The sequence below is a fragment of the Hyaena hyaena genome, unplaced genomic scaffold (assembly GCF_003009895.1).
Source record: "Hyaena hyaena isolate Hyena2069 unplaced genomic scaffold, ASM300989v1 scaffold_124, whole genome shotgun sequence".
In the NCBI taxonomy this organism is placed as follows: domain Eukaryota; kingdom Metazoa; phylum Chordata; class Mammalia; order Carnivora; family Hyaenidae; genus Hyaena; species Hyaena hyaena.
Window position 1 is genome coordinate 3,075,912 of NW_024080755.1, and position 22,830 is coordinate 3,098,741.

The 22,830-nt window shown below is 48.2% G+C and overlaps 1 protein-coding gene across 2 annotated transcripts in view; it reads right to left on the reverse strand.

Annotated features, from left to right (window-relative positions):
* The window catches only part of RGS10 (regulator of G protein signaling 10), a 40,802-nt gene extending 30,341 nt beyond the window's left edge, over nucleotides 1–10,461 (reverse strand). The window contains exon 1 of one of the 2 annotated variants that reach the window (XM_039237305.1): nucleotides 10,357–10,461. In XM_039237305.1, the coding sequence (XP_039093236.1) occupies nucleotides 10,357–10,405 (49 nt within the window). In that variant the 5' untranslated portion in view covers nucleotides 10,406–10,461. Of the gene's footprint in view, nucleotides 1–4,564; nucleotides 4,644–10,356 lie in introns of those variants that run through there. The other variant, XM_039237306.1, reaches the window with a different exon arrangement.
* Between the last annotated feature and the right edge of the window lie 12,369 nt (nucleotides 10,462–22,830).

The following is a 22,830-nucleotide window of genomic DNA, read 5'->3' on the forward strand; positions in this document are numbered from 1 at the left end:
CAAGTTAAAAGGTCATTATAATAAGAAAGTTCTGCAAGAGGGTTCATTCTGCCAAGCATTTCACCAATTTACCATCCTGTCCTTGAATACAGCTTGACGATTTACTCCATTTCCTCAGCAGACCTTCTCTTAAGTAAATAAATGCAGAGACACAAGTGGGCTATTCCTGGAACAATCTCTCGGGCAGCCGCCAATTCCTCTCCCTGTCGCAGAATACCTACTTTGCCCATAAGTTTTCAACCTGGGTCTGAAAGGATCCCCAAACTCCTGACATTCTTTTCAATAATAAACCAAACCGCATTTGGGCTGTGGCTGCCACGCTGTCTCGCACATAAATCTACTTGGTGGGTTCTCATTTAGCCAAAAGGGTGCTCTGGTTAACCAGATCGCCTGGCTAACTGAGAGATAGGGTATCTGGCCCCACCATGAGGTAAGTGTACCTCCCCCATCCTTTACTTCATACTCAAATCATTTTGCATATTAGGCTTCTGTGCCAGCTTTTACATTTAAACAACAAGTCTTAAAATTCAATGCTCATTAGTCTGGTCTAGTCCCCTTATTTTACTTACTGGGAAGTAAAGGTTCAGAGGGCAAAATGACCTTGAACTCCCTGATGGAACCAGTATTGGAACTTCCAGGTGAAGGCGACTGTTCCTACCAGGACCACCTCCACAGAACTCCAGCTGCTCCAGAACACGGGGACTTTGCAAATAAATGGCCTTTCCTATCAGTACTCTGCGGGGCCACCCCCTCCCTGCCATCGAAAGTAGAGGAATACATCTCCCACAACACTGTTATAGAAGGAATGGAACTTCCAGGGCTGGCTCAGAAAGGACACCATGATGCAGCTCATTATTCTCCTTGGCTGTGGTTACTGGTGTCTGGCTTTGCTGCCCTGGATAGAGACGAATTCCGGGACGCCTGGGTGGCTCAGTCGGGTTGGTGTCCGACTTCGGCTCAGGTCATGATCTCAAGGTTCGTGGGTTCGAACCCTGCATGGGATTCTGTGCTGACAGCTCAGAGCCTGGAGCCTGCCTCTGATTCTGTGTCTCCCCCTCTCTCTGCCCCTCCCCCACTTGTGCTCTGTCTCTCTGTCTCTGTCTCTCTAAAAAATAAACATACATTAAAAAAAATAAAAGAGGGGCACCTGGGTGGCTCAGGCGGTTAAGCGTTCGACTTCAACTCAGGTCATGATCTCGTGGTTTGTGGGTTCCAGCCCCATGTCAGGCTCTGTGCTGACAGCTAGCTCAGAGCCTGGAGCCTGCTTCGGATTCTGTATCTCCCTCTCTCTCTGACCCTCCCCTGCTCACGCTGTCTCTCTTTTTCTCAGAAATAAATTTAAAAATAAATAAATAAATAAATAAATAAATAAATAACAATTTCCTTCCTGCCTTTCTGCCCACCTTCTGCGCCAACCATCCTGACCATACGAATTTTCTACCCACACTCTATCTGCCATGCGTTCTCACTTTACCCAGAAATACTGGTTTGAATTTTTCCAGGACTTCCTGATTGTCTTTCAATTTTGATGAAGGCTTTTGGCTATGCCATTTGTTTCTTAATCCTTCTTGATGGTATCAATATGGATAGACAGCTCTGAAGAGAGCAGCATTTGCAAACTCCATTCATTTAATGGTGCGTCTCTTTTCCAAGTCATTATCCTGACCTCCAGCGAGACTGAGTAGAGGCCCACCCACTTGGCACTGCCCTAGAGAGAGCCCCTTAATTCACGGCATTTCTATTTCTCGGGGTTCTCCGCTCAGGAGACTTTCACTACTTCCCAATGCAGGTATGTAAAGGCATCCTAAACAAGTTCACCTTCAATGTTACAATCAGTCCAATAATTATAAGAAAAAGAAATAATCTTTCCCCATGGCAAGCAGGTTTACATCTGAACTTAAGAATAAAACAAAATCAAGAGTTTTCAGCTTCCCAAGTCCTGGCGCTTGGGGCCATAAAGGTGCAATAATATTCCCTCTGCTTTTTCATTGATAAAAGTTGCTGGTTGAGGTGGATTGCACAAGACAGGAAGCTTGGAATGCACTGGTGGGAAAAAAAAAATCAAACATATCTTTCTAGCAGCTTTACGATCACTCAAGCTAGTAAGAAATAGGAATTATTGGTGATAACATTTGTTTCAATTTTGTCCAGATTTGTTTATCTTTTCATGTTGTTTTTAGTTCACCTGTAAAACATTTTTGCAATGGAAAAATTTTTTTTTTCATTTTTTAAGCCTATTTATTTTGAGAAAAAGGGAGAGAGAAAGCAGGGGAGAGGCAGAGAAGGTGGGGAGAGAATCCCAAGTAGGCTCCAGGTTGTCAGTGTAGAGCCCAGTGTGGGGCTTGAACTCACGAACTGTGAGATCATGACCTGAGCTGAAATCATAAGTCAGACACTTTACTGACTGGGCCACCCAGGCGCCCCTGGATAAAAAAACTTAATTTCCTGGGTTCTTTAAAGCATTTTAGGGACACCTGGGTGGCTCAGTCAGTTAAGCATCTGACTTCGGCTCAGGTCATGATCTCACAGTTCGTGCGTTCGAGCCCCGCGTCAGGCTCTGTGCTGACAGCTCAGAGCCTAGAACCTGTTTTTGATTCTGTGTCTCCCTCTCTCTCTGACCACCCCCCACTCATGTTCTGTCTCTCTCTGTCTCAAAAATAAATAAACTATAAAAAATTTAAAAATAAATAAAGCATTTTAGATCAGGGACACCTGGGTGGCTCAGTCAGTTGAGCATCCAGCTTTGGCTCAGGTCATGATCTCGCATCCATGGTTTCCAGCCCTGCATCGGGCTCTGTGCTGACAGCTTAGAGCCTAGAGCCTGCTTTGGATTCTGTATCTCCCTCTCTCTCTCTGCCCCTCCACCACTTGCTCTCTGTCTCTCAAAAAAAAAAAAAAAGTTAAAGCATTTTAGATCAGATTTTTGTAAGCACAAGACTTATTTTTCAATAAATTTATCTTCAGATTAATCTATCATTAGCTAATAACAACCGTGAACATTTACAAATTGCTTACAGTGTGCTGGGTACTGTTCCAAGCTTTTTTCATGAGTTAAATCATTCACTTCTCACAATGACCCTGTGGTGTGGTTCATATCATCCCCACTTCACAGATGAGGAAACACAGATGATGTGCAGTAACTTGCAAGGGTCACCCAGCTAGGAAGGGGTGGGGGTAGGGGGTCAGAGTCCAAGCACAGCTCCAGAGCACATGGTCTTTACCATGAGGCTCTACTACCATTTTTATTTTTGATATCTGCTGATCTTCACACTCACCAAGGCCAAAACACAGCAGCCTTGAAGAGAAAGATAACATCTGCACTGTGGGAAAGGCCTGAGAAAACTGAGAAGGAATTCCACGTAGATAAAAACCCACACCAGACCGGGCCAGCACCATCTAACACACAAAAACAGTGTACATCCGCTTTCCATTCACATTTATGTGGTTCTACATGGTTTCTGACTTCAGTGAAAGCCATTATTTCAAAGATACAGATGGTGGAGGCTGGTGGCTTGCAGCATTTTTGTAATGCATTATTTATAGATGCTGTGATGTCATATCTATCAGAGACTTTCTCCAGACATTAACTCCTCGGAAATCCATACTCAGCAGGCGTCCATAACGCTCATCAAAATGGAATGCTTGCAGCATGGATCCCTGCTATCAGTCTGCAGGAAGGTCTGGGTAATGATCCTGCATAGACAATTTTCCCAAGTCAAATAATGTTCTAATAAAATCTCAATACCAACTTCCTCAAAGCAGAGTCAACGCACAACATCAAAGAATCTATCCTAAGTGTCCCCTAAAGCTTACAGCATCATTCAAGAAAACAAACCAAATATTCGACCCCAGGAAGAGGCAGAAATGTTGACTCCAAAATTCTAAAGCGGTTTCATACAACACACACACACACACACACACACGCACACACGCGCACACCCACACACACCATACTCCCATAAATATTCAAGGAACATGACCCCCATGAAACTTATTTAAAACCTCATATCAACTATGCCACATCAAACATATTACATTAAAAAAAAAAAAAGACTTTTTCTTTTTTCCAAACTTAGAAGCAGAGAATCAGTTTGTTACAACTGGTGATCTATGTAAGGCTACGAAGAAACTGGGTCATGGAAACACTCTATCTAAATATTACTTAAGTGTTTTTCGGCTCCAGTGTCTAACTTCTGAGAATAACTATCCTTCAAGCATGCAATTCCCTTGGTGGGGAGGTCTGCGTGAATGGCAATGAGCAGAATACAATAATAAAAATGAATAAAGCTTAAACATAATCCTAATAAGAGCAAGCATCAAAGATCAGAGGTGAGCAGGCTGCAGAGGATGGACGGGGCTCAGAAAAGGCATCATGGCATTTTTCACACGAAGCCAGAGACTTCAGAGGAAGCCGAGTGCTCAGGCGGAGCCTCCAAAGGTCACCTGTGCATCTGTGTCTGCACTCCGCGCTCCCTGCGGCCCCTGCCCTGCCCCGCTGTCCCCCCACCCCCAGGCAATAGACAAGCTGAGGACATCGCCAAAGCAGGTGGGGGCCGCTCCTTACGTTCCATGCTCTGGGGTTCATCTGAGGAGCTTCACGCAGCCCAGAAACCCACTGCCTTCTCAGAGACGCTTCATGTGACACAGGCCGGGGGGCCGTGGGTCTCCTGAGCACCCTCGGGTCTGGAGGAAAAACAAGCCTCCACATCCTCTTTTGAGTGGACTAAACAACAGATGGCCACTGGTTTCCAGTTTCTACCAGAGGGAAGGAAATAAGAACGCCAGACTGTTATTTGTAGCCTCCCTAGAATCTTCACTTTCTAGGCAAAGACCCAGAAAAAATAAAATTACCCAAGAGCCCTATCCTGGGGGGTGAAAATGAAGACCCTGTCATTATTTCCTTCACTTCCCAGAAGCCCCTGTGCTTCCCCTGGGGCCTGACAGTCATGCGTAAATGTGCCCCCCACGCTCCCCCGGCCCCTACCGCGAGGCAAGTGAATGGCATCTTCCCTCCAGAAACAGAGAGACTGTGCATTTCTTGAGCAAGAGCTGCGTGGTCCTCAGGGTCAGCAGCGTCCGGCGCTCATGGTCATGTTTACATTGATGAATGTTTTCTGATAGATTGGGGGCGAGACAGTGAGGGTGACAGCTGTAAAAATAGCTGCTTGACTGAGCGCTTGCTATATCCTGTCTCCGCTTCACGGCGACCCTTAGACATCGGGCTCATCTTTGGCCCATTCTACAGAGAAGGAAACAGAGGCACAATGAGGTTCAATAAACCGGCTCGAAGGAGCAAGCCAAGAAGTAGACGAGGTGGGATTCGACCCTAAGTTGTCTGGCATCAGGGCCTGGAAAGGGAAGGGCAGTGACAAGCGTGAGAAGTAAAAGGCAGGGCCCTTTTTCTCATGGAACTTAAAATTAATTGAGAAGATGAGGCCAGGAGCTCCCAGATGGCTGTCTGCCCACAATGCCACAGGCTGGCACGAAATTTATTTCACTGGCTCATGAAGAAATGAGAATAAGGATAAGGAAATATTTACCGAGTGAGCTGTCATGACGCAGTAGAGACAGGCCTGGGTTGTTTTTAGGAAAGAGATCATTATATTTATTTACATGGTACAAAATTCAAGAGACAGAAAAGGGAGGAGAGTAGAACAGGGCTTCCTCTCAGCTCTGTCCCTTGCCTATCCAGCACCTCTCCCTAGATGCAACAACTTCTAGAAGATTCCTGCGGATCAGGACATTTCTTTTTAAAGTTTAATTATTTATTTATTTATTTTTGAGAGAGATGGAGAGCGCATGAGCAGGGGAGGGGCAGAGAGAGAGGAGACAGAGAATCCCAAGCAGGCTCCATGCAGTCAGTGCGCAGAGCCTAGTGCGGGGCTCGAACCCATGAACCATGAGATCATGACCTGAACCCAGATCAAGAGTCGGATGCTGATGCTCAACGGACTGAGCCACCCAGGCACCCCCAGGACATTTCTTTACACAAGATTATATCTTTACTACTCAGGGTGCTCAAATGCCCTTTTGTTCATGGACTGATAAAGATGGTTGATGATGGCTTTGTTTATAATGTCCTGAACAGCGAAAGGAAGAAAGGGAAAAAAAGAAGGGAGACAGGAAAACAGGAAAGAAAATTTGACAGCTCCAAATTATATATATATTTCAACTCTAAATATATATATATATTTTTTTTTTTAATGTTTATTTATTTTTGAGAGAGAGAGAGAGACAGCGTGAGCAAGGGAGGGGCAGAGAGAGGGAGACACAGAATCCAAAGCAGGCTCCAGGCTCTGAGCCTGGTGCCCCAGCTCCAAATATATTTTAACAAGATGATTAAGTGGATCCTGAGGGAGGCCATGCAGGTAGCTCTGGGACTTGGGTCAGAGAGCTGAGTCCTCTGGTCTGTCCCTTCTGAAATGGGCTGCTCTTGACAAGTCCCTGCCCCTTGGTGGCCGCTGCAGCTGTCCAGGAAAAGACAGAGCGGACAGGCTGCATTTCGGGGGCAGAGAGGGAGGGAGACATAAGGCTGGGGAGAGCGGAAGGGAGCAGGGAGACCCAGCTTAGGATGGAGGACACCCTCGGGGAGCAAAGGGACAGAAGTGGTGGCAGAAGTGCCCAGCCACCCAAGGGCACACGAGAGCCGGGGAAGTGGGGCCAGGTGAGGGGTCCCTGAGCACCACCGCGCAGAGGGCACGGGCCCTCGGCAAGGCCCTGGAGGGATGCGACCTGGCTGAGAAAGGAAATGAGTCCCCAGAAGCCTGCAAGGGGCTGTTTCCTCCCACTGGACGCCTCCTGACAGCTCTTATCAAGGAGCGGTTGCTGTCGCCCGCCCAGACCCCCTCTGCCCCCGCCGCCCCTCTCGGGGCCTGCTGCAGGGGGGGAGCTATCTGAGGGAAGCAGGAGACACCAGGGAGGATAAATTTAGTACAATTTAAACAGCGAGTTTCCGAGCCCAGCGCCTGAGGCCAAGGGGATTACTCAAGCCCAGTGGGGGAAGTGCTTCAGTTCACCCAGGAAGCCCTAGGAAATGCCCCCCCCCCCACCACCAGGCACCTGCCTAGGTTCCCTATATTTCTCAGTGACAAAAGGAGACATGATGTCACATACAAAGTCAATGAAGACCAAAAAAAAAAAAAAAAAAAAAAAGCAGCACCATTAGCACCTGACACCCACAGTCTACAGGCTGCTCTTGGCATTCAGAGCTGGCACTGACCACGCGGCTGACCACGCTGGTTTATATCATCACCTCTCAGCCCGGCCCAACTTCTCTGTCCCTGCGTTGCTCTCCCTGAACCCACAGGCCTGGGCCAGCGATGTTCTGCAGGGAAAGTTTTCCCGGGGCCAAGACTGCCCGACTTCTGGGTTGTTAAAACAAAGATGTGAAATTGCTGTGTTGACTGTCACCTTTAAATAAAAACGTAAGCCCAGCAATAAATCTGAAACTGGTCCCATGGGTTTCATGGGATCGTGTACAATAGGCTCCTCGGGAGGGCCGTGGCCTGCCTGGCCGGGTGGGGATTCCCTCAACGGGTCACCCCACAATCTGCTCGCAGATAGAAGGCTGTGGCTCTGGCTTTGCCCTTCAGGTGAGTCGCGTCAGTTTCCATCCACAGGTTGTGAGGGGCAAAGGGTGGTCAGAGCCCCTCAAGGGGTCCTCCCACTTCAGTGGCATCAGAATCAACTGGGGCACTTGTTGAAAATGCAGCCTCCTCTCCCTCCCACCTTGGGTCCCCAAGACTGAATCATTCGGTCCAGGGTGCGGCCGGGAAAGCTGCATTATATCGATGCCCTCCCCACACCCAGGTGCTGCACAAACACACTCGGAGAAATCTCAGAAAGGAGAATAAGGGAAGAGCAATTTGAACCCCGGAATTAAGGGGTCAGGAACTGAGCCAAACCCTCAGCTTGAAGACACCGTCTACAGTAAGGTTTTGCTGAAAAGCAGGAAAAGTATACAGGAGAAGGTTCTGGGAGGCAGGACTGTAGCCGGGCCCATATCAGGGGGTCTGTAGCAGTGATCCAGCGCTGGTGGGCGGGAAGCTTATACAATTTGGAGAGCCACTTTAGGAAAAACAATTCAAAATTACCAAATAAAAAAGTGGCACAGGGTCCCATGGGTCACTTGGCTGGCTTCCCGGTACCTCCACCCCAGGCCCACATTCCCCCTTTCTCACTTGACTCCTTTTCTCACTGCTGGATGGTGATGCCCAAATGGCAGGCGTCATTTGCCCTTTCCCATCAGTGGGGCACACATTAAACCCAAAAATCCTTACCTCCTGACTGGCTCTCGGAGGTCAGGCACCAAACACCAATCCATGATGCTTAGCTACTAATCCTTCTACCTGTGACCGAACCCCATTTCGTAAGGCTGAAAAGTTGCTGCCCTAAAAGAGATACACTCCACTGGTGTCCCTCAAACTGCCCCAGTCTTTCTGGGGTGAACCCACACACATGTAACACCCTCCCCCCGAAACCATGTAGGTCCCAAAAGAGAGCAAAGCAATGAATAGCCCAGGCAGAGATGTTCAGAGCAGCTCTGTTTATCAGACGAAAGGGGGAGGCTAACCATTATTATTCATTTATCACGTGCCAGGCAATGCACTAGGGACTTCATATGTTTTAGTGTGTTTAATCCCACAACTCTGTGAAACCCACTTTACAGATGGGAAAACTGACACAGAGGCGTGCTAGTAAACCAGCTCTCCTGGGAGGGGGGCAGGGGGAGAGAAAGCTTGATTTTTAGCATTTGCCGATTTCCATGGTATAAATATACCCACCAACAGCCAATTTCAAGCTATCCATGACTTAGCAACAAGTTCTCAAATTTCCTGATAAGTTGGCAATTGGCTCAGGGTCAAGTAACTTGCCCAAAGTCACTAAATGATAGAGTCAGAGTGGGAACCAGGAGTTTAACTCCAGAGTCCAGAAGTTAACTGACTTCGGCTCCACAGGCCTGTGAAGCCTCCACAACAAGAATGGGCTGAAATGAACACCCGCAAAGGAATCCTTGGACCCTCAGACAACACGGCAAAGTTTACGTGACCACTAACACTAAGAGAAGCGCTTCACAATAACCCTATGAAGTCCTACTTTATAAGGATTGTCCTGAATGTTAAATGCAATGATTTGCATAACGGACAGGAAACCTGTTCCATTTAGGTGCTCAAAGAGAGATCGCTATTTTATTCCCGTTTTGCAGATCCTTATCTGCACAGACACCAAGTTTCCACAGCAGTGGAGGTGGGATTTGGTCCCAGCCAGTCGGGTCCCAGTTCATCGTCTTAACTGCAATGACCCTCATAAAATATGACAGTCGGTGAAAACAGGACACCGACCGACGAGCACAGACTCTCAGCACCGTGAAGAAGTCACTCTTGGAATGGAAAACTGCAAAAAGGCCTCTGAACTCCAGAGCCAGGCAAACCTGGGTTTTAGAAATTCTCCATCACCTCCTAGGAGTGACTTGGGGCAAGTTACCTAACCGCCCCTGGCTTCTGCTCCCTCCTCTGAACCGTGGCTAATAACAGTTCCTGTCTCATGGGGTCGTCCTACGGGCGGAGAGAGAACACAAAACTGGGTGAACAGAGACCCGGGCGCACGGGAAGAGCTCAAAGGAGCATAGCCATTATTCTGCACAAAAACGGTAAGATGGTTGGAATCAAAGGATGGTCTCATCTCCACCGTGGATTCTTTGTCCTATCAAATTGCGCCGAACTGTGGCTCAGGCTGGTCCACTGGGACAGCCAAGCCCGGTCCAGGGTAATGTCAGCGCTCCCCGGGCGCGAACTACAGATGTGGCTTCTCCGCCCTGGTGTTTACCCTCCTCTGCGCGCCCACATTTCGGCCCCGCAGCGCAGAACTGAAGGCGCCGGGCAGCCCAGGCCCCGCTGCCAGTCCGATGCCCCGGGTCCCAGTGGTGCCTCCGGTGGGCGCCGCGCGGGCAGCGTTCGCAACAACGCCCGCAGCCGAGAGACGCAGAGAACTCCAGTGGAGAAACGGCCCGCGCGATGTTCTGCTTTCGGATCTGGAGCCCACACTCCCTCCAAAGTTTGGGGGTGTCTGGCATCTCCTTTCTTCTCCCAGACCATCACTAAAAAGAAAACTGCTGTCGTTTCCCCTTTTGTCCAAACTTCCTCCCCGGAGCGCCTCCCGGGGGCTTTTGCGCCCCCGCAGCGGCTGCGGCCGCAGAGACGCTGGACCGAGCGGGGAGCCGCTCGCCGGGTGGCATCGCCGAGCCGCGCCCGAGCACAGGAGGGAGGAAGGATGCCCGGGACCCTGGGCGGGCAGCGGCGGCCGAGGCGGCTCCTCCGGGGCCCCGATCCCCGGCCCGCGGGCCCGGGAGCCGCTTACCTGACGGCGGCCGCTTCCTGCTGAGCCGGCTCACCGCGCGGTTAAACATCGCCGCGGTCGCCCGAGGAGGAAGGAGGAGCAGCCGGCGGCGCGGCGGCTGAGCCTGAGGACGGAGAGGAGGTGGAGGCCGGGGAGGGGGAGGAGCCGGCTCAGCGCCGCCCCGGCGCGCCCGCCCCTGCCCCGCCGCCCTCCTCCCAGCCAGGCGCCGCGTGGCGCGCTCGGTGCGCCCTGCCCGCCCGCCCCGGCAGGGGTCCCGGGCGGACCAGGGCGGCCCCCGGGTGACCGAACGCCGGGACCCGACCCCGCGCCCGGGATGGAGCTCACTGCCCCCGCAGGGAGCCCGCGCCGCCCGTGGCTTGGGAACTCAGCCCTGGCGCCCGTGCGCCCCGGGATCCCCCGCCGCCCAGAGGAGCTCGCCGGAGAGGTCGCCCCGGGCCCCGCCCCGCCCGCCTCGCGACTCTGAGTCCAAACGGGTCTCCCGCCCTCTTTCTGCAGCCGCGGGAAACGGGCACCGCGCGGCGGGCGCACGGCGCTCCGCGGCTCCGCGCGCCTTCGCCGGGCGGCAGTCGGGGGCCCCCTCCCGCCACACGGACCCGGAAGCCGAGGCCTCGCGGTGCTGCAACACCAGGGCGCGGCCCACGGCCTTCGCCTCCTCGTCCCCGGGATCCGGGATCCCCGCGGGCCCTGGCCTGCCCGCCCCGCGACTCCGAGGGTGCTGAGCCCTCCCGCGGCCGCGGAAGCCGGTGGCGCGTCGCCAAGGCCGCCGGGCCGCGCGCGCCGCGAGCCGAGCCGAGCCGAGCCGAGCTGCGCGAGCGCCGGAACGCGGGCGCCTTCTCCCCGTGGCCTGGAGGTTGCAGGGGCAGCGCTCCGCGGAATTCTGCTCGGACCCTCCGGGTTCCAGCGCGGGGCGATGCCTCTGCCCCCACCCCGAGGCCGGTCGGGGGCATAGCTCTAACTTTGGGGACACGTGCTGCAGCTCCCGGCAGGGCCTTTTGCTCAGCGCTCGGAATCACTCCGGTCCACACTGCGCTCCGGTTCCGATTTCTCCTCTCTCACCACCAGTCACCTGCTCAGCGCCCCCCACCCCCACCCCGCTCGATCTATTGTCTCGTTTCCCTGCAAAACAGCCCCAAAGGGAGTGTCGTTAGCCTCATTTTCTTGAGCGTTCGGTTTGCGAAGAACTGTCTTTCTGGCGAGTCTTATTTTTCTCCTTGTGTATCTGGCTTTGTCTCCAAATTGGTCTTTATTTTTAGCTGTGCTAATTGCTATTTTTCTAAACCGCTCCCCAGTCGCCGGGCCCTGCCACCCATCCGTTTGCAGTGTGTTCACTAGCTGGCACTTTTCTTTTGTATCTGCTATTCTGAGCTGCCCCGTGCGCTCGTTTTCCCTCCCGCCTTCTGCCCGCCCGCTCGGTCCCAGTTCTCCCCCATCCCGGGCCTCCGGTGGTCGTTTCCCATTTCTGGCCTCGCTCTTGCAGCCTCTCAAAGCCACTTTCCTCAGCGTATTTCTGAGCACCCCCTGTCCCGGGGCTGCCAGGAGAGGTTTTTCTGACTCCTAAGGATCGAAGGTGGTGAAGATGCCCCGGGTTTTGAGCTGGGTTGGAGGATGGAGGCGATTATGACGACCAGGAACAAGCCAAGAAACAACAGAAGAGCTCAATGTAACAACCCTCCCAAGGGGCGCCTGGGTGGTTCCGTCGGTTAAGCGTCCGACTTCAGCTCAGGTCATGATCTTCCCCGTTTGTGAGTTCGAGCCTGGTGTCGGGCTCTGTGCTGACAGCTCAGAGCCTGGAGCCTGCTTGGGATTCTGTGTCTGCCTCTCTCTCTGACCCTCCCCTGCTTGCGCGCTCTCTCTGTCTCTCTCTCTCTCAATAATAAATAATAAACATTGAAAAAAATAAAAATTGTCCCCCTCCTGTTGGCCTCCTCTCGGGGTGCCCTCCCCACAGGCTTCCAGGCTTCCAGGCCCTTGTAACATGGTCAGCCCCAGACAGCCGCTTCCCTCTTCAGAAGAGCACAAATTATGAACCGGTGCAGAGTCCTGGATCCAAACGGGGTGGCTGTGTTCTCATGGCAGTGATGGGGGCATCTGTGCAGCACACCTCCCCCAGAAATCTGAGGACCAAATTACAGGGGACATAACGTTATTTTAACACAGGACATAAGGAGACTGTTACAATGGGTGAGCATGGGGCATCGCTAAATATGCCGGTTGCCACAGTGTCCTGAAATGCCCTGGGGTGACCTAGGACATGCTCATGAATGCCTCCTGAGCTAGGAGGGCAGCCAGGCCTTTCTGAGATAAGGGGAAAATAGCACAGCTTCAAATCGCTGTCACTGTCCTGTAAGCGAATCAAATGGTAAGTACAAAAATAAAGACCATGGGACCACGGGGGAGCCTGGGTGGCCCAGTCAGTTAAGCCACGGGCTCTTGGTTTCAGCTCAGGTCATGATCTCACAGTTTGTGAGATCGAGCCCTATTGGGATTCTTTCTTTCTCCGTCTCTCTCTCTCTCTCTCTCTCTCTGTCCCTCCCCATCTCATGCTCACTTTTCTCTCTCTCTCTCTCAAAATAAATAAATAAACTTACAAAAATAAAAATAAAGACCGTGGTCAAGGTTTAATGTACACAGTTTAAAACTTCTGTTTGGAAACATGGAAAGACTGTCTTAGTGAAGTTGCTTTAAATATCTGTTTTAAGTTTTAGTTTCAAGATCCAAAAGCCAGTTTTCAAGGTGCACTGTGTAAAAGACCCGGAATGCAAGTATAGAGCCTCATGATTCCTAAAGGTCACCAAAAGAAGACACACACACACACACACACACACAGGATTAAGTTCTGCCTGCGGTTTGCACGGGGGCTGAAGGTGCCCACCGTCACTCACTTTCCGTAGCTCATGTCAAGGCTTCTCAAATCTAGCCAAGAAGAGGAACAGAGGGTTGACCCCTTCCTACCTGTGTCGGTCTCACCTTTGGTTGAACAGTCCTCATTGACCAGCCAAGGAGAAACAGCCTAGGATGTCAGAGTGGCCATGGACTTCAGAGTTCAGTATTTCTTGTTCTATTCAGAAACTTTAAAAAAGTAGTAAGCTGTGAGTGTACTATAGCATCTCTCCTATTTTACTATGCATATCATATTTTAGAGTCTCTCATAAAGAGTATTCTAGGCCGTTTGAGGTAGGTGAGGTACATAGTATGGTAAATAAGTACCCCACTTGGAGTCAAGAGACCTGGGTACCAGTCCTGGGCGTGTAGCCAACCAGCTGTGTGTCTTCAAGCACAGCCTCATGGGATTGGACAACGTAGGATGGATGCCACCTACGTTCTAGGGGTGTGGCGTTCACTAGCAATAAACAAGAAAGCACCTGGCAAAGGGCCCAGCACATGTAGGCACAAGAATTGTCTGGAATCTGAGTTACTCTTGCCCCCCCTTACACTGCTGCTTTAGTAAGCGTTAGCCCATACACAGTGAAAAGTGGCATTTTTTTTTTAAAGAAATTATGGGGAATCAGCGGGTTAGTAACAGTGTCATGCAATTGACAGGCACAGAGAATGGAGGAAAGTAAATTGTTACAACCTCTCTGGAAGCCAAGAGAGACAGATGTGTTCAGATGTACATTTGGCAACATGTATAAAAGCTTTCAAAATGTTTTTGCCCATGGGACCAGTGAATAATTCTACAACTGATAATTTATGCCAAAGAAAGACTAAGAGGTGCAAAGATTATGTGTACAGTTGAACATCTTAACTCTTTTTTTTATCAATGCTATTTATAGTGCTCTAAATGCTCATTAATGGAGCATTAAGTGACTAAGCTACAGTACATTCCTATGATGGGATATTTAACAGTTGTAAGGACTGTTTTGTTGTTTTTTTTTTTTTCATTGAAAGAAATCAGGATATAAATATAGTGAAAACCTTCAGCGGGAAGAGGAGGAAATACAGTCCAGTTATGGATAGAAAGCTTGCAGAAAACTAGACCAAAATGTTACTAACATTTATCTGTCAATAGACTAAGGGATGGTTTTAATTTTCGTGATTACATTTTCTAGTTTTGCAAAATTTCTGCAGTGTATATGCTTTCAAATCAAGGAGAAAAATCAGTAGTTGGAAACTGGTCCAAATCTCTACGGGGTTGTACCTACCAATATTTAAACCCACATTTTTACAACGTCAGTGTTGTAGTCTTTAAACTCTGCATTTCCCACGGAAGGAGCAAGCAGACACCAACGGCCTTTCCCATCTTTGATCTCCCTTGCATTTCAAGTGACACATTCATGGCATATCACAGCCAGAGGATCCTTGGAGGTCAGGGTATTAGCCTGCAGATCAGGAAACTGAGGCCCAGAGAGAGTTTCAACAAGGACGTGGTGCTAGGTCTCCTGAGAGATTTGAGCCTGGTCTCCCCTCCCCCGTCTTGAGCCACTCTCCTCTGTTTTCCTTCTGCCACATTTGCTGTTCCCCAGTCACCTCCCCTTCTTACAAGTGGGCACCGCACCCTTAGTCTTTGGAGCCCTTCCCTTGCACACCTACACCCTTGATCATCTCATCCAGTCTCACAGTTTTTAATACCATTTTTTAAAAATAGGCTTTTTTAAAGAGTAGTTTTAGGTTGACAGCAAAATTGGCCAGGACGTACAGAAGAGTTCCCATATACGTCTTTTTTTTTTTTTTAAATGTTTATTTTTTTGAGACAGAGAGAGACAGAGCTTGAGACAGGGAGGGGCAGAGAGAGAGGGAGACACAGAATCCGAAGCAGGCTCCAGGCTCTGAGCTGTCAGCACAGAGCCCGATGCAGGGCTTGAACCCACGAACCGTGAGATCATGACCTGAGCTGAAGTCGGACACTTAACTGACTGAGTCACCCAGGCGCCCCTCTCATATACGTCTTGACACTCAATGTGCACAGCCCCCCTTATCAATCTCCCCCGCCAGACTGACACATCTGTCACAACTGATGAGCCTATGTGACATATCATACACCCAAGTCCGTACGAAATCTCATTTTCTAAGAAAGTTTAATCTCCATATGCAACATGGGGCCCAAACTCATGACCCCAAGGTCAAGAATTGCATGCTTTTCTGACTGAGCCAGCCAAGCGGCCACCCCCAAATCCCATTTTTGTACCACAGAACTCCCACACTTGCCTGGACTTGCCTGTTTGACATCTTCCCTTAGATGCCTGGTGAGACCTCTCAAACGGAGTGTGTCTAGAAGGGATCCTCCTCTTCCCACCGGCACCTGCCCCTCCTACAGCCTTCCCATCTCAGGTCAGGGCGACTCCACCCTTCCAGTTACTCGGGCCAATTATCTGGGAGTCACTTCTGATCATTCTTTCTCTCACACCTCACATCGAATCCATCGAGCCATCCACCCACCTCCTGAAGAGACCAGGAAGTCAGCGCGTTCGCCATTCCACCTCCACTAGATGCGCCTGGTCCGGGGCACGACCGCTGGCTCCCTGCCTCCGCCTCGCTGTGGTCTGTTATAAACCCAGCAACCAGAGGGATCACTGAAACAAAGGAAGTCTCACCACATTGACCCTCTGCTCAAACTGCACTGGGGCCCCTCCTGTCGCCCCAAGAGAAAGCCCAAGACCTTATAAGGACCGATAAGGCCCCACGTGACCAAGATCTCCATTCCCTTCTGGCCTCCTTTCCAGGTCTCCCCCGCTGCCTCCCAACTCATCTGCTCCCACCTAACCTCCTTACCCCTCAACCGCCTCCGCAGACTCCCACCTCATGACCATTGCATTGGCTATTTCCCCTGCCTGGAATACACCGCCCTGGGTATGTGCATGGCACACACACTCAGTTTCTTCGTGTTTATCCAGATGTTGCCTCATCAGTGTTTAAAATGGCAACTCCACCCCTTTATACTTCCACGCCCCATTTCCTCTGTTCCTGCCATGGGATGCAAGGCATGTATCCCCTTTAAGCTGCTTTTGGGGATGATATAAAGTCCTAGAATTAGATTACAGTGGTGGTTGCACAACTCTGTAAATATGCCAAAAGTCATAATAGATAAATTCTGTGGTATACAAATTATATTCCACAAAATTGTTCAATTTTTTTAATGTACAAAGATAAAAAATGGGTCTCATACAAAGGTTCAGAACTCAAACTACCACTGGCCTTCTTGGAAAGCTACTGGAAGATATGCTGCAAAGAAAAACGGGTAAATGCAGAAACAGAGGAAACCAGGCTCCTGGGATCAGGGGATCCAACATGAGAGAGGCAAAGTCCCCGCCGGTATATCGGGTGTGTGACAGAGAAGGGCAAGCAGTCTAGATGGAAGCATCACAGTGAAGCCTCCAGGAGCCTCATTTGATGAGTTTGAATGTTTAGAAATTGTACTGAGATGCATATGGCTAAACCTGTTGCTGGATTTGGTTAACATTGGTGACAAGTATATAAAAACTAAGTAAAGAAAAATCAGGCCATTATTAACTCCGGAGGAATAAAACAGAAAGCACAGAAAAGAAAACAATCAATAATTACTATTCTTTGAAGATTTTGATATATTTGGGGGAGGGGAATGAAGAGAATAAAAAGTAAGACGGTTAAATCTTCATCTATCCTAAGGGGAAATCAGTAGAAAATTCTAAAATTGTTGTATTAAAACAGCAGCACTGTATATTGTTCATGACATATGGAGGTAAAGCATCATAAGAAACCATTTGAGGGGCGCCTGGGTGGCTCAGTCGGTTAAGCATCTGACTTCAGCTCAGGTCATGATCTCGTGGTTCGTGGGTTCGAGCCCCGTGTCGGGCTCTGTGCTGACAGCTCAGAGCCTGGAGCCTGCTTCAGAGTCTGTGTCTCCCTCTCTCTCTGACCCTCCCCTATTCATGCTCTGTTTCTCTCTGTCTCAGTAATAAATAAACATCAAGAAATTTAAAAAAAAAAAAAAAAAGAAGAAGCCATTCGAGAAAAGGGTAGCCTCTGAGGACTAAGCCTGGGAAGGGATGGTGAAGGAGAGTGCTACTTCTCATTGGCTCTTGGTATCCATTTGACTTTTTAAACTCTTATACATGTACATCATTTTAATGAAAATTAAATCAGCTTTAAAAAGTTCTAGCAATCACCACGTCTCGTACATAAGTAAAGAGGTAAGGCTTGGTGATATCAGGGTGCCTGGGTGGCTCAAGTCAGTTAAGCATCTGACTCTTGATTTCAGATCAGGTCATGATCTCACAGTTCAGGAGTTTGAGCTCCACATCAGGCTCCACACTGACAATGCAGAGCTTGCTTGGGGTTCTTTCTCTCTCTTTCTCTCTCTCTCTCCCTCTCTTTCTCTGTCTCTTTCTCCCCCTCTCTCTCCCTCTCATCTTCTGTTCTTCTCACACACTCTCTCTCTCAAAATAAATGTAAAAAAATAGAGACTTGGTGATATCACTAATAATGGTAACAGCTAGATTTCACTGAGTACTTACTATGTGCTTGTCACCATTCTAAGTGTTGTATGAAATACTGTTCTCATTTAACGACCCCTTGGAGGGGTCTCAATTCTAGACTGCCTCTAAGGGTGGCTAGATCACCAACTGCAAGTACAGGTGTGGCTCTTCGTGGATTAAAAAGCACGTTCACACATATTTTCATGCGATCTTTACTAACACGGTGATATGGGAGTTAATAGATGTAGAAACCATCTCTGAGAGGTCTGGAGAACTGCTCAATGTCATGGGTACAAGTGAAAAGGGAGGGCTAGAGTTCAGGTCTCTTGGTTCCCGGTGCTCTCTGCATGACTGCCTCCCATCCCCCAAAAATGATTTTAAAAAGTCCCTGTTCCAGGTGTCTACTTTGTAACAGTGTACCCTCCTGTTATTTTTAAACGTTAAAGGAGAAAAGACTTTGGCATTTCCAAGATTCTAAACCTGGGCCTTCCTTCAAATCTAGATCCATAAAACGTCTTCTGAAGAGCGCCTGGGTGGCTCTGTCAGTTAAGCCTCCGATTTCTGTTCTGGTCATGATCTCGCGGTTTGTGGGTTCGAGCCCCGGGTTGAGCTCTGTGCTGACAGCTCAGAACCTGGGGCCTGCTACAGATTCTGTGTCTCCCTCTCTCTCTGCCCCTCCCCCCCACCCTCTCTCTCTCTCAAATATAAACATTAAAAAACAAAAACAAAAAACAAAAAACATCCTCTGAAAAGCAAAACAAACAAAAAACCCATCCCCCAGCCCAGAAGTGCCTGGGTACGCACACACTCACACATACAGATAAGGCATGACCACACATAATACTATTCTGGGGGCTCCTGAACAATCACATGGCAACACACATCTCCGACAAAGTGTTGCCCCATTCAGTGTGATCATGCAGACAGCCTACGGAGGTAACGGGGTGGCGGCTACTGCTGAGGCCTTTTCGAAGACTTCTCCTTGGCAATGTCACATTCTCCTGGATACAGTGAGCAATAGTCTGTGGACCTAACGGGTTTTGGGAAACCACCAAACGCTGTTTGATGAAAATCAGAAGAATGCGGTGAGGGATACGGCGGTGAGGTGCGAGTGCAGGGTAGAGAGCACAGCTGCAGAATAGTTGGCCCAACGAGCCCACGTGTCTTATAAACCAAGCCCAAGAGTGACTTCAAAAGAATCAGCATTGGGGAATTACAGTTGATTCCTTTTAAAGACAAAACCAGGGGCGCCTGGGTGGCTCAGTCGGTTAAGCGTCCGACTTCGGCTCAGGTCATGATTTCACGGTTCGTGGGTTCGGGCCCCATGCCGGGCTCTGAGCTGACAGCTAGCTCAGAGCCTGAAGCCTGCTTCAGATTCTGTGTCTCCCTCTCCCTCTCTCTCTGACCCTCCCCTGCTCACGCTGTCTCTCTCTCTCTCAGAAATAAATAAAACATTAAAAAAAAAATAAAGACAAAATCAGGCATGGTTACAAGAGAATGACTTTATAAAAGCAAAAAGTGACATTAGTAAAGTTTATGGGCATTACGTAACACACCCACAAATGTTCCTTACTAAACTTAATTTAAAAAGTGGACACTTTATGAACTAATCAACCCCATAAGACAGAGTTCTAATAAAAAACATATTAAAATCATTTTTAACCCAAGCCTAATTGATAGGAAAAATGCAAAAGTTTTAATGATTTTTATTAAGTCTTCTGGTTTTTCATTATGCTTAGAAATTAATCTCTAAAACTCTTGAAAACGCTTTTTAAAATCATAAAACCCAACCAAGATACTGTTAGAAAGCAATCTAAAAGATGTTCTAATGTTTCCATTTATGATTTCCAAGTACCTTTTGACCAGCCATCAAATTTTATCTAAAAGCTATTCTATACCTGCTTTCCATGCGATTGTAGAAAATATGTCAAAAAAGGTAGAAAACACACATAAGAAAATCATCTGACAAAAACACACGGATTGCAAATCATGTCATTCTTTCATAAATTTTAGCCACTTTCCTGAGTCACCTCTTCCTGGATATACATTGGCCAAGTTCTCAGGAAATGTTGACCACGTTCTTAGGTGCACAAGTTTGATATTTTTATCAGTGTTAAAGAAGATTACTTGTGAATTTTTGCACCCTAAAAGGAAAAAGAGCTGAAATAACACTCAAAGTCATAACTTAGATTTAAAAAAATAATTTTTAAGTTTATTTATTTTGAGAGAGAGAGAGAGTTTGTGTGAGTGGAGGAGGGACAGTAAGAGGGAGAGAGAAATTCTCAAGCAGGCTCTGTGCTGATAGCGCAGGGCCCAGTACAGGGCTCAGTCTGAAGAACCATTAGATCATGACCTGATATGAAACCAAGAGTTGAAGCTCAACCAACTGGAACAACCCAGGCGTCCCTATAACTCAGATTTTGAACATACTTAGGGAGGAAAAATACATGTGTGTACATGCGTATATACACATATGAATACATATATGTATATATATGCATATACACACACACACACACACACATTTAAATGAGGTTGTAAGCAAGCTAAAACACAGGACGGTTGACACTGCAGCTAAATGCATTTTTTAAAGTTTATTTATTTTTTAGTCATTTTCCCATCCAAAGCAGGAATCAAACTCACGACCCTGAGATCAAGAGTTGCATGCTCTTTTGACTGAGCCAGCCAGGCGCCCCACAGCTAAATGCATTTCGGAGACAATCTGTACAGCTTACACCTTTCAAGAGTAGGCATTAATTTCACACAGATATCTGGCAACTGTCAGCTCCAAAGTTCAAGCCCAAAGATCTTTCCATAAAAAGGAGTTACCTGTATAGGGAGGCAAATACCACAAATTTCTCGTTATCAGTATCATTAGATGATCTCTATTGATAAAGACAGGAGAAGCCATTACTGGTACTTAGTTTTATATGTTTCCAGTCACAAATACCAGAACACTGTCTTTAATAACTGTGAATCCCACACATTTACATAATAGGCTATCAAGTGCTGTTTTGGATCCAGTCCATAGTTTGAAGGGATTTATAGATACAGGTAAAATCTGTTGCCAGGAACTATTTACAGCCTTGAACAATCTTTTCAGCTTGAGGCCAAGTCTGTTCTCAGCCACCACTATCCTCAACCTTTTTTAGTCATGGTCACCAGAAAGTTTTTTCACCCTTAACATCAACAGTGGTAAATTCTCCAAGTGCAAACATACCATTCTTGACTTTATAGCCTAATGGATACGGGACAGTTGAGAAATAAGGCTATATTTTGCAGGCATTTAGAACTTCATTGTATTAGATCCACCTTATTTCTTCATGTCTAATATTTTTATGCCATTAGATTAAAAATGTCTGTAGATTAAAAGCACCTTAAAGCAATTTAAGCCAAGAGGGTATCCACTCCTAAATTGGTGACTGGCTGAGATCTTAACTGTCCCAAGGTCAAGTACCTAAGTTCTGTCATATAAAATGGACACTTAACAAGGCAAAGATGCGGAAGGGTAGGGTTTCTCAAGGGGAAAACTCACCTGGCAAAAGGAAAGCTGAGTAAATTTGCACGGAGATCCAGATTTGGAGAGCAGTGCACGAGGCTGAGACGTAAACAGTATCTAGACGGAAGCAATAGTTCTTCTGCTTGATTACTACTTCTAAATGTGATCTATAGAATCTAAACATCGCATGCATTACTGTGCTGCAGATACACAACATAAAATTTGCCACCGTGGCCATGTTTAAGCACACAGTTCGGTATAGTTACATACATTCACATTGTCGTGAAACAGATCTCCAGAACATTTTCATCCTGCAAACCAGAAGTTCTGCCCGTGAAACGATTCTCCCTTCCCCCTTTGCTTCAGCTCCTGGCAACCACCATTCTGTTTTCTGCTCCTATGCATTTGACTACCTGGGAAACTTCATGTAAGTGGAATCGTTCAGCATTTGTCTTTTGGGGACTGGCTTATTTCATTTAGCTAATGTCTTCCAGGTTCATCCAGGTCATAGCACATGCCAGCCTTTCCTTCCACGTAAGGCTGAATCACATTCCACTGCACGCGCACACATTCCATGCCTCCATTCATCCACCGACGGACACTCAAGTGGCTTCTACGTCTTGGCTGTTGTGGACAGTCCTGTTGTGAACCCAGGTATACAAATATCTCTTTGAAAATCTGCTTCCCATTCTTTGGGATATGTATGTACCCAGAAGCAGAATTGCTGGATCTTATGGGAATTCTATTTTTAATTTGTTGATGAAGTTTCATGCTATTTTTCACAGCGGCTGCACCACTTTACATCCCCACCAACAGTGCACGGGGGTTCTAATTTCTCCACAGCCTCGCCAGCACCTGTTAGGGGTTTTTTCCCCTTTAAATAGATGTAGACATTTTTTACATCCATGGTAAAGTTTTCAATTTAAGTTACTGAATGTTGAAAAAAACCGGAAATGACTGTCCGAAACGTTTCAAGCATTTCAAAATGTATGTAGGTGACTAAATCATTATTCTCAGAACTTACAAACATTTTAACTTCAAAGTCTTTTTCTTAATTTTGGATTTCTACTTATTCTTTCCTTAGAACACCCTGCCTCATTCTAGTCCCTCGGGAAGGGCCTGTCAAAAGTCAACACAGTAATGGCTGCCAGTGACAGAGGAGGGTAGGAGGGGGCACCGGGGTGACAGAGGTGGAAGGGATGGATTTGGACCCAGACTGGCCTCTCTCAGAGATTTCCTTTCCAACCACTGCCACAGCACCTTCAGGAACATCAGTAGGAGCTCTGAGGAAGAAGCCGACTTGCCTGTTCCCCAGAATAGCTAAGAAGTGGGGCTCCAATCACCGGTGGCCGCCACCTAGGTCTCAGCGGCCTACACTAGATCTGGGGAGAAGCCAAGAGACGCGGCGCGAGGTGCAGGAACGAGGTCTTGGAAAACAGAACGGCCTGTACTGCTCCCTCTATCAATACATTTGCCTGATTCTAAGATACAGTCAGACAACTGCTCCGCATTTGTACACAGGACCCACTCCCCCTTCTGTCCCAGGTCCTACTTTATTACTTGCCGTTAAGCCTTTTAAATAGC